The sequence below is a fragment of the Nyctereutes procyonoides genome, unplaced genomic scaffold (assembly GCF_905146905.1).
Source record: "Nyctereutes procyonoides isolate TBG_1078 unplaced genomic scaffold, NYPRO_anot_genome, whole genome shotgun sequence".
Lineage (NCBI taxonomy): Eukaryota > Metazoa > Chordata > Mammalia > Carnivora > Canidae > Nyctereutes > Nyctereutes procyonoides.
The window spans coordinates 15,550,678-15,563,779 of NW_026575160.1; the positions used below are offsets into that span (position 1 = coordinate 15,550,678).

Genomic DNA, 13,102 nt, shown 5'->3' on the forward strand with positions numbered 1-13,102 from the left:
AGATACCAGGTCTCATAGTGATGGAAAAGACACTCAGGTCCCTCAGAGCGGCTGGAAGTTTCTGGGTCTTTTTTCCCAAACTACTTCACCCTGAAATTTAGAACAATATCATTTTACTGTCTGTTTTAAAATGACACTAGCAGTAGTTTTATTCTCTAAAATAGATTAATCATCTCTTGGGTAGAATATACATCGATCGTCTCCCAAGGGCCAGGCGCACACATAATATTATCTCATATATGATCATCGAAGCACCCTCAAACCGTACGTATGAAGTATATGCCTGTTTCTGCCAATGAGAAAACAGAGAAGTTAAACGACTTGTACAGATCACACACTCATGGGCCGTGACAGGGCCAGCAGGCGGCCTAGAGCCTATGCCTTGTCAGCCACACAAGGCTGCTTTATTCAATTTACTGGTTAATGATGGCAGCCAGCATTATCTCTATCATTTCTGTCAGCCACTCTGACTGGAATAAGTGAAAATAATAGACCTAATTTAGGACTATGAGAAGCCTGCCAGTTCCTCGTCCTCCTCCCTAGAAACCATGCCAGACGGGGACGAATCTAGTTTTTAAGAGCCTAATAAGAGGAAATTCCAAAACTTCAGTAAGCCATTTAATTGTTTTACACTATTCGTTCTTGGGAGATACTCTTTCTTCTAACGTAAATCCCATGTGCTGCTGTTTTATGACAGTTATTATTCTGCTTTGGTTGGCTTTGAGAGGACCCGGCCACCATTCTCTGAATATAGTAATTTGGAAACTTGAACCCTGCTCTCGTCATCTCTGGGGCTCGTTCCTTTTACTTTTCCATTTAGGTCTTCCCTTCTGGCCTCTTAGTGTTTCTGCGTGCGTCTTGGGAGCCTTCTCCAAGCGCTGCCCTCCCCCGTGCCCTCTCCCTCCCTTCTCCTCCCCCCCCCATCCTGTCCAGCCCTGTCTGACAGGGCTTTTCTTAAGGCTCTCACACCCTCTCCTAAGGTTTCTGGTTATTTGATTACAACCATGGCCTAGAGTGTGCGGCTGGCTGTCATGATGTGACCTAGTGAGGAGTTTGCTAGGCCTTGAAGCAATGCCTCTTGCCTTGTCCTGTGTTTCCTTGGAGGACGAGTTACCCGCTCAGCACTTGTGATACTTTATGGAGAAGCACAGAACTTGAGCAATCAGGCTTTCAGCCGCCTGCATCCCTGCCCTGAGTCACAGCCAGCCTAAGCCCCTCCTCCTGTATCACTGACACATCCCCTCTCCTGCCAGTATAGCTATGGAGCTAATAGTTCCTAGTGCCTTCTCCTAAGGCAAGTGGAGGGGTGGAGAGGGTTAGAAACCTGGTGTCCCCGGGTAGGCACTTGAAAACTGTCTAAGAGACCCTGCCTTGAGATTCAGGAAGAGGTTAGGTAAAGGCATTATTGGGGTGACTTAGTAGGGAGAGCTTGCAAAGTTCCCGGATGAGTAAAGATTGTCCAGATGATCTTTTTCTAGAGCTCTTCTGTTCCTGCTGAAGTCTTTTGCGGTTGGGAGGTTTTTGTCATACAGCTGCAGAATGATGCTATGTATTTGGATCAGAGGTATGGGGCGACTGTACAGGGTGTGGAGTCCACCACAACTTACTCATTAAAATATGATAACTGACAAGCTGTGAGCCCAGAAGAAACCAAAACAGAATTGCTGACTTAAGAGTTAGGGGTGGAGGTGGGTGCTTGTAAGCTCGGCCAGCTCTGCCTCTACAGAACATCCAGACAAGTGTGTTAGTGAATGTTTCCATGAATTATTCATTGATGGTGAGTGAATGCAAGCAGCAATCACATGTAAATGACAAGGCTCATAATCAGAGGGCTCCTTATTTGTCCTTATGAAGCAAGGAGGAAGCTTATTAGCAACGCAGAAACAGGAAGAAATTTTACTTAGAGATACATCTCTATAAAGAAAAAATTTTCCCCAGCCAGCCAGATGTATATCATTTATTTGAGCCTGCATTTGAAATCTTCGTTTATTTCATGTCTTTTGATCTGCATTTACTTGCCTTTTCTGAGTGTAACTTTATGAATAATTGATGCAACTGAGAAGTTATTGGCTAATTGAAAAGCCATCTCGTCATGTCTTTGAGCCTGACCCATGGCGAAAGCCAAACTGTTCAGGCATTTAGGGTCTTTTATAAAGCATCTTTTAAAAGAGCCGTTAGCTCTTTACAAGGAAAAAATATCAGATTTTGAAAACGGATTTTTTGTGTGTGTGACAATAGTATATCAGAAACCAATCCAACCGTGTTTTGGGTTAACTTAAATGAATCAGACTGACTGCATGACTAATTCAGATTAATGGTGCAGAAATCAGTCATTAAAGAAGAAGAAAAAAAAAGAGATTGATTTAATAGTCTTCACAGAATGGCCATAAATTTACATCTCCCTTTCTATTCCTGCTCTCTCTGTTTAAAACACTTGAAAGCACTAGTAAACATCTCCTCTGCCTGAGTAGATACAGCATATATTGCTATAAAACCCAGCGCAGGCTCCAGCAGGATGCAGCTCTGTGAGCTGTATTACATTTTATGACTACTATTGGCTCTCTCGCAGCCAGGCTTTTATTTAAAGAAAAAGAAGTTACATTTCCAAGATATCAGATACTACATCTATAAAATAAAGGCGGCAGTAGTACAAAATTGATAAAAAGGAGGCCTGAATTTATCTTGCGTGGTAAATTTAATTTCCGACACCCCTGGTGATAATGATTACAAAAGTGTTCTTGTCAATATCGATAAGTCAGTGCAAAGCAGAAACGAGATGTTTAGTTGACCGTGGTGTGGGTGTAACTGGTACCTCTGAGCCCAGAGCTCTGAACATTATAAAGTGCAGCCTTATTGCAGGGCAGGCATCCAATTTTTAAAACATTATATAGATTGGAGACAGATGAGTGTTCCTGAATTATTCTTGGCCTTTTCTTTCGAAATGCCCAGAATATAATTTCAAATGGAAATTAATTTAATTGACGCAAAAACAAATGGGCGTAGGAGTCATCAGAAAGCTTGAGTTTAATCTAAGGGGCACTGCTAAAAAGTACAGATTACCTTGGGCGTAACCATTTATGCTTTTCAAGAACAGAAATGGGTTCTATTAGGCTGTTAATGTAAATTGGAGTTTCACTTATGACTTGTAAATCAATTAAGTTCTTCTCATTAGTTAGCAACGATAATTTATTGAACCCTGTTCTTGCAATGTGTTTTGCTAGTCGAAGAGATCCTTGATATCTATGTTCTTATTAATTCAAGAAGTATCTATTAACACCTACTAGGTACCATGCGCTTTCTTAACATTTCTGAAGTATCTGCATCTGTAAAAACAGAGCTGGCTTATTCTCTCATGAAGTTTATTGTCTAGTTAGGGATAGAGACATCATTTAAAATCACTCAAAGGCTATGGCAGGAAGGAAGGTAGTGCTTGCATGAAGCTGGAAGGAAGTCATCTATGGCGCTTGGTGTGGAACCCAGGGCCATAAGCTGGGGAGGCAGTGAGGGGCCACAGAGTGTGATGGCCTTGGAGCCATGTCAAGTTTGTCACAAGGGGCCTAGCTTACTGTTACCTCTGATGAGGTAGAGAATTCACTATTTTTCATTAGGCTGTCATACTAGCTTCTTTAGGAAGGATGGGGGGTGAGGATATAGATATAAAAGCAAAGTTTTCTTCCCAGACACCCAAATGATTGTGTCATCAAAGGAAAGGTGGAGGGGATTGGGGTGGAGGAGTGAGGGATACCTTTCATGCAGGGAGTTTCCAGATCTTACCAGAGGTCCTCCCTTGAGCTTAAGGAAGCATTGACATGGAAAATACATATTTTAATTGAATTCTGCTGATATTTTGGTGCCTTTTCTAAGGCTAAACATTTCTACCCCTTTGTCTCAAATTCCTCATTTCTTAAAAGGGGAAATATTGTATTTGCCACCCAACTTTAGGAACTTGGCAGTGAGACTTGGTGCAAAGCATGAGCTCATTCAAAAAAAAGATACGGGTAATATGATGTCTCTTAAAATATGGGCCAGATAACTGTCTTGTTTTCCCAATTATTGCTTCTGTTGGATTTTTGTCATTGTTTTCAGGAAAAACAAGATACTGAGAACTGATCTCTGGGGAACTAGTTTGGTTCCATTTTGAGGAAATATTTTCAAAGATCCTTTCTGAGAAATAGTGTGAATCATTTTGAAATTCTGTAAAATTGCGGGTGAGAGGAGTCCATTTGCCTCCGCAGAAGAGTTTGGGAATTTAAAGTTGATGGATTTTTAAAGAAATATCTTATGTATGCAGGAAGTATGGGACATTTTCATAGGCATTTGGTTATGCTGTGGTTCTTTAATTAAAGCTAAGGACTGGTATTACCTTTAAGATCCCAGCCTTGAGCCCCAGTTCCTTGATTGAAGTATTGTGCTTAATCTGTTGTTTGGTCTGTGTTCCAGAAGAATAATAACAAAAACAGCTAATTTTATTGAGCATATTCAATATATAGTTGACCCTTGAACAGCACAGGTTTGAACTGCACAGGTCCACTTATTTGTGGATGTTTTTCTGTTTTTTTTTTTAAGATTTTATTTATTCATTCATGAGAGGTACTAAGAGAGAGAGAGAGAGAGAGAGAGAGAGGCAGAGACATAGGCAGAGGGAGAAGCAGGATCCCTGCAGGGAGCCTGATGCAGGACTCGATCTTAGGACCCGGGAACACGCCCTAAGCTGAAGGCAGATGCTCAACCACTGAGCCACCCAGGCATCCCATGTGGTTTTTTTTCAATAAGTACAGTATGGTACTGTAAACGTAGATCTCTTCTTATGATTTTCTTAACATCTTTTCTCTAGCTTACTTTACTACAAGAACATTGCATATATATATATATATATATATATATATATATATATATTTCATGTTATCACTAAGGCTCCCAGTCAACAGTAGCCTATAGTAGTTAATTTGGGGGAGACTCAAAGTTACACATGGACTTTTGACTGCACAGGGAGTCGGGGTTCCTAATACCTGCATTGTTTAAGGGTCAACTGTATTTAATATGTAGTAACTCACTTAAGGCCATGGCATAAATATCTCTATAGTCCCATCTTATAATTGAGAAAACTGAGGCACAGAGAGGCCAAGTAACTTGCCCAAGGTCACACAGCTAGAGAGTGACAGAGCTGAGATTCCAACCTAGGCAGATCATCTTCTGAGCCTACATTCTTCACTACCCCATTCATTTTACAATGTAATTATTACCCATGGAAGAAATTAACTATGTCATCTTTCCATTTCACATTCTACTTGGTTATCCTGCAATTTGCTTTCTTTACAAAAATAGGAATTTTTAAATTCCACTTAGGAGAAGAATGATAAAATAAGCATTTCTCATTACAAACAGCCTTCTCTTAAGATTTAAGAGTTTGTATTCCCCTCTTTAGTTCTTCAGCTTCCCCATCCTAGATAGAAACTTGTTTGCCACGTTAGGCCACAATACTGCATTTAAGAAGGTGGAAAAAAGAAAAGCACATTTCTTTTTATAAGTAAATACAATGTAGTGAGTAATACTCTTTCTCTAGCCTGTGTATGAAATTATGTTACATGTAAATGAGGAAAAGGTGTGGACCCCCTGGGATGTATTAAGTCCTTGAGGTCCTTCTCTTTCTTTTTAGAGACATTTTCTATTTGCAGTTTATTCATAATTCAAATGTATTTTTGACATTAAGAACTAAGTACCATACTGACTCCGTTCCATTCAGTACAGACACTGACCAGCTACTATGGTGCAGGTGCTGGGTGAAGCACTGTGGATTCATCAGTGAGCCATGAAGAATACCCTAATCATAATAGAACATAGAGTCTCATGAGATTAAGAGCATCTCATTTGCAAGTTCTAGAATCTGAATTTTAGAGCTCCAGGGCATTTCCAGATGGCCTATAGTCTGATCCATTCATTAAACAGATGACGAAATGGAGAGCCCCAAAGTGAAGAAAGTCTCTCCCCCGAGTCAGAAACTCTAATGGCAGTGGCATCTGGATCTTCTGCTCCCTGCCCACTCTTCTTTCCATTTTATTGCTTTGAAGCTTTTCATATTATTCTTCTCACACAAAGTCCTTCCAAATCCTTTTGTTGTTATTTATTACCTGCACACAATTTCTTAGATGTCTATGGTTGGATTTTGATGCTAACATTGATCTTCCGAATCTTTGACCTAATTTTTTTTCACTGCTTGCTTCTTCTCTTTGCCTAACCACATACCTGGCGGATTTGTCCGTCCTGAGTTAAATAGGCAATCCCGGGGTGCCATGGGTCTTTTGAAGACCTGGGAAAGGGGAGCAGTCTGCAGTGACCCTTGTGAGACCTTCCAAACAAAAGCACTGGCCCCTACCTCCTTAAAGATAGTTGGGCTTATCCACGGGTAAAGATCAGCTGACATAGCACTTGCTTTTCAGACACCCCTAGACTGGAAAACATCCTTTGGGGGTAAAAATGAGGACATGAAATCGCTTGCTGTGGTACCTTTCATTCTGTTAAGGACACTGAAAACACAGTCTGTCATCCTTGACATTTTAATTGAAAGAAAAGCTTACATAGATTTCAGCCGTAAGCAGTATGTTTATACAAGTGTATAAAGAGGAATAATCTGTCAAGTTGGAAAACTCTTAATGCTACGGGACTCAGTTTAGTAATTGAACAATCCAACATGAGCTCACACATCTTACCTTGTTCCATGCCTCAATAATTTTTAGTAGAAATACTTTACCTAGAGGCATATGGTTATTAAAAAGGAGGCTCGGCTTGCTCAAAGTCTGGAGTTATTAGCTCATGGCAACAAGCCTGCACTGGAGAAAGACTGTTGGGTCTTTGTTTTCACAACTTTGCTGCGATTTGCCCTCTGATTTTCAGAGTGTTGTTTGGGAAGTTTTTTGTTTTTGTTTTTTTTTTTAAAGGAAGAAAACATAATTTCACATGGATGAGTGACTTCTCGTGTTAGCAATACTGCCGAATTTTACTACTTCATTGCAAAGTCCAGGGGAGCAGTGTGAATATCAAAGGAAATAGACTGTGAATTTATTTTAGTATAAAAAAATCAATAATAACTTAGTTATGGGAGCCATCAAGGTGTGATGGGGGGAAGCCCTGTGTTGCAAGTTGAATATGAGCCCTGCTTCTTTTCATGACCCATATGACCTTGGGCGCATTTAAATGTTTCTGAGTTCAGCTTACTCCAAGTAAAATGGGGGTAATCTGACCTATCAACCACATGGCATTGTTTCAAGTCACGTGAAAGTGAAAATATTTTGAAAAATATGAAACTGTATAAGTGCAATATAAAAAGTTTCAAGCGAGTGCAATGTGTTAATAATTATTTCTATATACACAAAGGGAATTAGATAATTAATGTAATTATTCCGATACCCCTCTTGCTTCAGGGATCAGAATATGCTGGACAAATGATTATTTATTGGGCCAAGCTACATAATTACTTCAATCTAGCTAGCCCTTTGTATACCCAGTGATAGGTAGGAGTAGATTTTCTTTTTTCTTTCAGTTTTTGTAGTTTTAAAAGCCCAAGCAAGCATAGAAAACTCCTCATTTTTGTTCCCAACACGGATTGGGAAATTTATTTATAGACTCTGTGTAGGGATCCCTGGGTGGCACAGCAGTTTAGCGCCTGCCTTTGGCCCAGGGCGCCATCCTGGAGACCCGGGATCGAATCCCACATCGGGCTCCCGGTGCATGGAGCCTGCTTCTCCCTCTGCCTGTGTCTCTGCCTCTCTCTCTCTCTCTGTGTGACTATCATAAATAAATAAAAATTAAAAAAAAAAAGAATCTGTGTAGAGGTGCCTGGGTGGCTCAATCGGTTAAGCATCTGACTCTTGATTTTGGCTCAGGTCATGAGATAAAGCCCCATGTCAGGTGTATGTGGGGCCTGCTTAATTCTCTCCATCTCCATCTGCCCCTCCCACCTGCCTGCATGTGTATGTGTGCATGTGCTTTCTTTCTCTCTAAAAAGTAAATAAATGAATAAAATACAGAATTTGTGTTAAACAATGATTCAAAATTATTCAAAATCCAAAGATGCAGAGTTCTCAAATAGCCATTTCTCTTTCAAGTATATATTGCTAATTGGTTTGATTGCTGTCATTAGGCAATTATTATAATTCCAAGGGAACTCAGTACCTTGAAAAGCTTTCTTAATTAAAGAAGGAATGCTTGATATTTAAAAATCTGGTACATCTAAGCATGGTGTTGAAGTAACTGACCTAATAAGAACATTGATTAAATGAAGCATACCATTCCCCAGCTACTCTATCCAACTGGGAGTTTACTGTAGTTGTGTGAAGAATGAAAACTCATTTTAAATTTAATTACTTTTGCATCTCCATTCACATAAGCATTGTTTAATTGATTTCTTTTTAAAAAATGATTCATCAATAGAAACTGATCACCAAGATTATCCTAATATGTCCTGTTGGAAACAAAATGTAAATGATGATAATATGCTGCCCTTTGTTTATTTATGAGGATGATATGACCAATCATCATTATAAATGTTTTCTGTTGTCTTTTTTTGCTGGTCCCTATCTTTACCCAAAGCATTCCTCCTGGTAACTGGGAAAAAAGACATACATGGTAGAGGGTTGTATGTATGTGTGTTTAGATGTATGTATATTATATGCATGCATGGATAAGATATGTTTGTACATCTCTCTGGATAGACGAGTAGATGGCTAGGTGATTAACAACTCTATCTGTAGAGATGGGCTCAGTGAATCTTTTTCATTGTAAAACAGGGCAGTTCAGATTCCTGTCCTTGTCTGTTGACAGAGCCACATTTGTACCTATCTGACTAGAGCTGTCTGCCTCTGAATGAGGTAGGCTTTAAGACCCAGTGAAGGTACAACATACTATAGAACTTTGCAGCAATTGGAACTAGCAGTTTCCTACAACTCTAAAAAGTGAAGGACCTTTCTTTGAAGACCCTACTAATCCTATTGTTAATCTATACTCTGGAGGTCCCCAGGGCACATGTCAAGAAATACCCATAACACTAATTTGCTTTTCTGAAAACACTCATTTTATTGTTACAGGCTGCTTACCTTGGCCTGTTCATGTAACGATTCATACACACACATTCTATCAATAAAGCAGGGTGTCATTTGTGTAATCTGCACAGAGTCTGTGTAAAGGTTTTATATTATTTTGTATTTTCATTTATATATCTTCCTAAACATCTAAGTATTGACTAATTGATGATTCATCCTTCCAAGATGCATGAGCCTGTGACAGCTAGCTCTTCCCAAAGGAGCTGTTAGGAAAAGACAATAGGAAACCTAATCTTTGGGATTTCAACAACAGTGCAAAAGAAGAGCACGTTGGCACTGATCTCCCTGTTTCAGTCTTCCACTTCTCACTAAGTCAGCCACGAAAGGCCCGTGAGCTCCAGAGAAGAGGCTTCTCGTGCTACTTTGGATGGGACTGTCCTTCCCTGAAGCATAGGAAGGCATTGGCCCATGTAGCACATCTCTGTCTGCAACCATTACCCAGCACTTAGCATGAGGGAATTGTGGGGGGGTTTTTTGTTTGTTTGTTTTGTTTTGTTTGTTTGTTTAAGGAAAATGCATTAATTCTGGAAGGAGTCACTTCTTTTATGGCATTCAAGACAAGGTGGTTTAACATGGAAGACTCAGAGGTCCCCGGGGGTGTTTGTTTATTTATTTGTTTTGTTTTATTTGTTAGATCTTTAATTTAGTGGTTTGACATTTATACGGCTCCCTAGAGCAAAAGCATCAGGAGATTGAGAATTTAGCTAAGGAGGTCACTTATTTGCCATTTTTCATAAACACAAATAATTTCCTTTTTCCCTCAGCCACACATTCCCTGGCTCATTAAATCAATTTAAAGTCCTAAATTTTCCCCCCTCTGGCAAATTGAAGCAAAAGCTCAAACTATGTACTCCCCCGAGGAATGCTTACCCAAGTTCTACAGGTCAGGCCAAAATCAGTTTCTGTCAAACAGCCTAACACCTCTACTTATTATAAAATGAGGAATTGGTAATTGGGGGCTGGGCTCTGGACTTGCCTGAGAAGGGCTGGCTGCAGTGGCATGAACCTCATTCCTGCTGCTTTGGTCTATGTCCTGGCTTTGTTTTGTTTTGCTTTTTTTTTTTTTTTCCTACCCACAGTGGAGAACTATGAAAAAGTCAAAACAGATTTCTATTGGGAATTCATGAATTGAGTTGGCTATACAAATCTAGACAGTGAGAAGTGTATTCAGAATAAAGCCAGGAGGGCTTCCAGGCAGAGGCATAGGAGAGTGTGGATTAAAAAAAAAACAAAACATACTCAGATCTCAGGGTCTAAGATCCTCCAAAGGGCAGAGAATCCTGAGTAAAGGATTTCACCCCCAAGCCCCTTCCCTAAGAGGCAGGGGTTATAGGAGATTTACTGACTTGTTGACTATTGAATATGAGTTAGATAACAGAGGTCAGGAAATGAAGTGGAATTTGATGTATTAACTAGGAAGCAGCAGAGGAAGCCAGGCTTGTGTTTTATTTGTTATTATTTCCCTAATATCCTCAATTATGTGGTTCCCATCAGAGGATCTGATCTGTTGCTCATGTAATGGTGTTGTTCCCTCTGGTTCTGGACACACGGGGAAACAGGCCATGAATCCCCTGCCCCAAGGCATCGGGAATAATGTTGGCTTTTTTCTGTGTGTTGCCAGGCCTGTCCCAGGCTCTCTATCTTCTCTGCTACATCTCCACAACAGACAGAGACAGCCCATGCCAGCCTCCATGCCTGGGACCCTGCCCAACCCTACGATGCCGGGATCTTCTGCAGTCCTGATGCCAGTAAGTGCTTCTCACTTCCACTGAGCCTTGCTCTTTTGAAAGCAGTAAAGAAAAAGCTGAGATCTAAGCTGGAAAGAAAGTGGCTTCTTCTGGATGAAGAGTTGAGCTGTGTACTGGTCTGCTGAGAGTGCCTGGTTGTCGCTAGGCATCTCACTGGCTTTCCTGCCCTTCAGTGCTTCCTTAGTGAGGCCTGGCCCCATCCTTCTGCTGGTGACAAGTGAGCTTGCCATACTCAGGGAGTAGAATTTGTTCAAGGATCTAGTGTTTTAGGACTAGCCCAAAGTCTGTATAGCTATGTACAGAGTGTCCTTAACTTACTGGGGAGTGGTCTTGCCAGGACTAAGTAACAGAAGAATAAAAGTAATAATGACGGTGCACAATACCCACTAATATGTATTCGTGCATATCATGTTCAAGTCATCATGCTCACAACATTTACTGCATACTTACCATGTGCTGGTCCTTCTGTAAGCACTTCAGCAACACATGAAACCATCCTGTCAGGCACGTACTATTTCTACCACCATTGTTTGCATGAGGAAGGTATAGCACGTAGCTTTCTTGGCTGAGAAGCAGCATAGCTGAATTCTGAACCCAGGAGTTCTGACCCCAGAGTCCACTCTGTCAACCACTGCATGATACGTACATTCTCTGCTTTCACTGTCACAACAGACCTGTGAGGAAAGCACTGTTATTAACCCCATTTTACAGATGAGGAACCTGAGGCACAGGATGCTGAGTAGCTTGGCTAAGGTCTCAGTTATTAGGTGATGAAGTGGAAGGATTTAAATCCAGGTGGTATGACTCAAGAGTTTACACTCTAATCATTATATGATATGACCCCCTTCTGAAAACAACACATTAGCCTAGAAGGGGCATCCAGAGTGTTCCAGAACAAACCTTGCTCTCCTAATACAGGATTCCCTCCCTGTGCTGCTTCATCCTCCCTGGCCTTGTGCTTCATGGAGCATGGCTGGTGTCATTGTTCCTAGGGCCACAGGAGTTCCCCAAAGCCCTAGATGTGGGAGGACAATGCAATGAAAACTCTCCCACAACAGTATCAACAAGGCCTGACTGGAACATTCTTGCATTTTGAGGAATTATCTACATTTGTCACTTCATGTTGCTCTCATTGGGGTCCTGTGGGAATGGGATCACAGTAATTATTGCCATGCTCATTTTACAGATGAAAAGCTGAAGAGTAAGAAGTTGAAGGAAGCTGTCTAATGCCACACAGCTGTGACGATCCCCAATTCTGCTCACACTGAGCAGCTCAGATTTTTGAAGCTTGAGCAGTTTGCTGATTTATCTGAATGGAGGCAGGTGTGGACAAGGGCTTGGGAGCCCAAGTTCAAAAAAAAGGACCTGCCTACTATAAATATTGGATTGTCCCAGCTAGAAACAGTCTTTGCAAAATCAGGCCAGAAGGAACCAAAGAGTTGACACATTTTACCTGCATGGATCACTTGAAACATCTTTAGATGAGGTACAACAGCACCCCCAATGTCACTATCCCAGGTATTATTCAACCCAGCCAGTTGCATGAAAACTCCCACCATAAGCTGTCTTCCTTTACACTATGAATCACTCTTGTCCAAAATTACTTTCCTTTCATAAATTTTCTCCACTATCCAGAAAAATACCACTTTAGTGACCTTATTTTCTTTTCCCCATTTGATTGTACCATTTCCAGGGACAAAGGTGGGACATGGGCTGAGAGGGCCCAGAGAATAAGTATCTGGCACTGGTTTCCACCATATCATCTCATTGTACAACTTGACCTCCTATTGATGCTTCACAATAGAAGTAAAGGATGAGATACATGATCAAGAGCCAATGTAGACAGCAAGTCTGGGAGGCCATCCCCACAGGAGTTCCCAAACCCATGCCACTGATAGGTACAGCCGCCATGACAACAGCATTAGTCTAGAGCACTGAGTCTCAACTTGGGGCTATTTTCTCCCCCAGGGGATGTTGGGCACCATCTGGAAATACTGTTGATTGTCACAATTGAGGGAAGAGTGCTACTGACCTCTGTGGGTAGAGATCAGGGATCCTGTTAAATATTTTACAATGACAGGACAGCCCCCACAAAAAACTAATTATTTGGGCCCCAGATGTCAACAGTGCTGAGCTTGAGAAACCTTGGTTTAGAGTGGCAGGAATGTAACTTATGAAGACTATTATAAAATATCTAAAAAAAGAGATACCCTAAGAGCCCCTGGTCCCAGAAATCTAGGCCTTCTCCCCATTGTTATT

The 13,102-nt window shown here is 41.0% G+C and overlaps 1 protein-coding gene across 6 annotated transcripts in view; it reads left to right on the forward strand.

Annotated features, from left to right (window-relative positions):
• CREB5 (cAMP responsive element binding protein 5) overlaps window positions 1-13,102 on the forward strand; it is a 403,646-nt gene that overhangs the window by 290,538 nt on the left and 100,006 nt on the right. For all 6 annotated transcript variants that reach the window (XM_055314553.1, XM_055314551.1, XM_055314548.1 and 3 more), the window contains one exon: window positions 10,717-10,843. In XM_055314553.1, coding sequence (XP_055170528.1) covers window positions 10,717-10,843 — 127 coding nt within the window. The remainder of the gene's footprint in view (window positions 1-10,716; window positions 10,844-13,102) is intronic.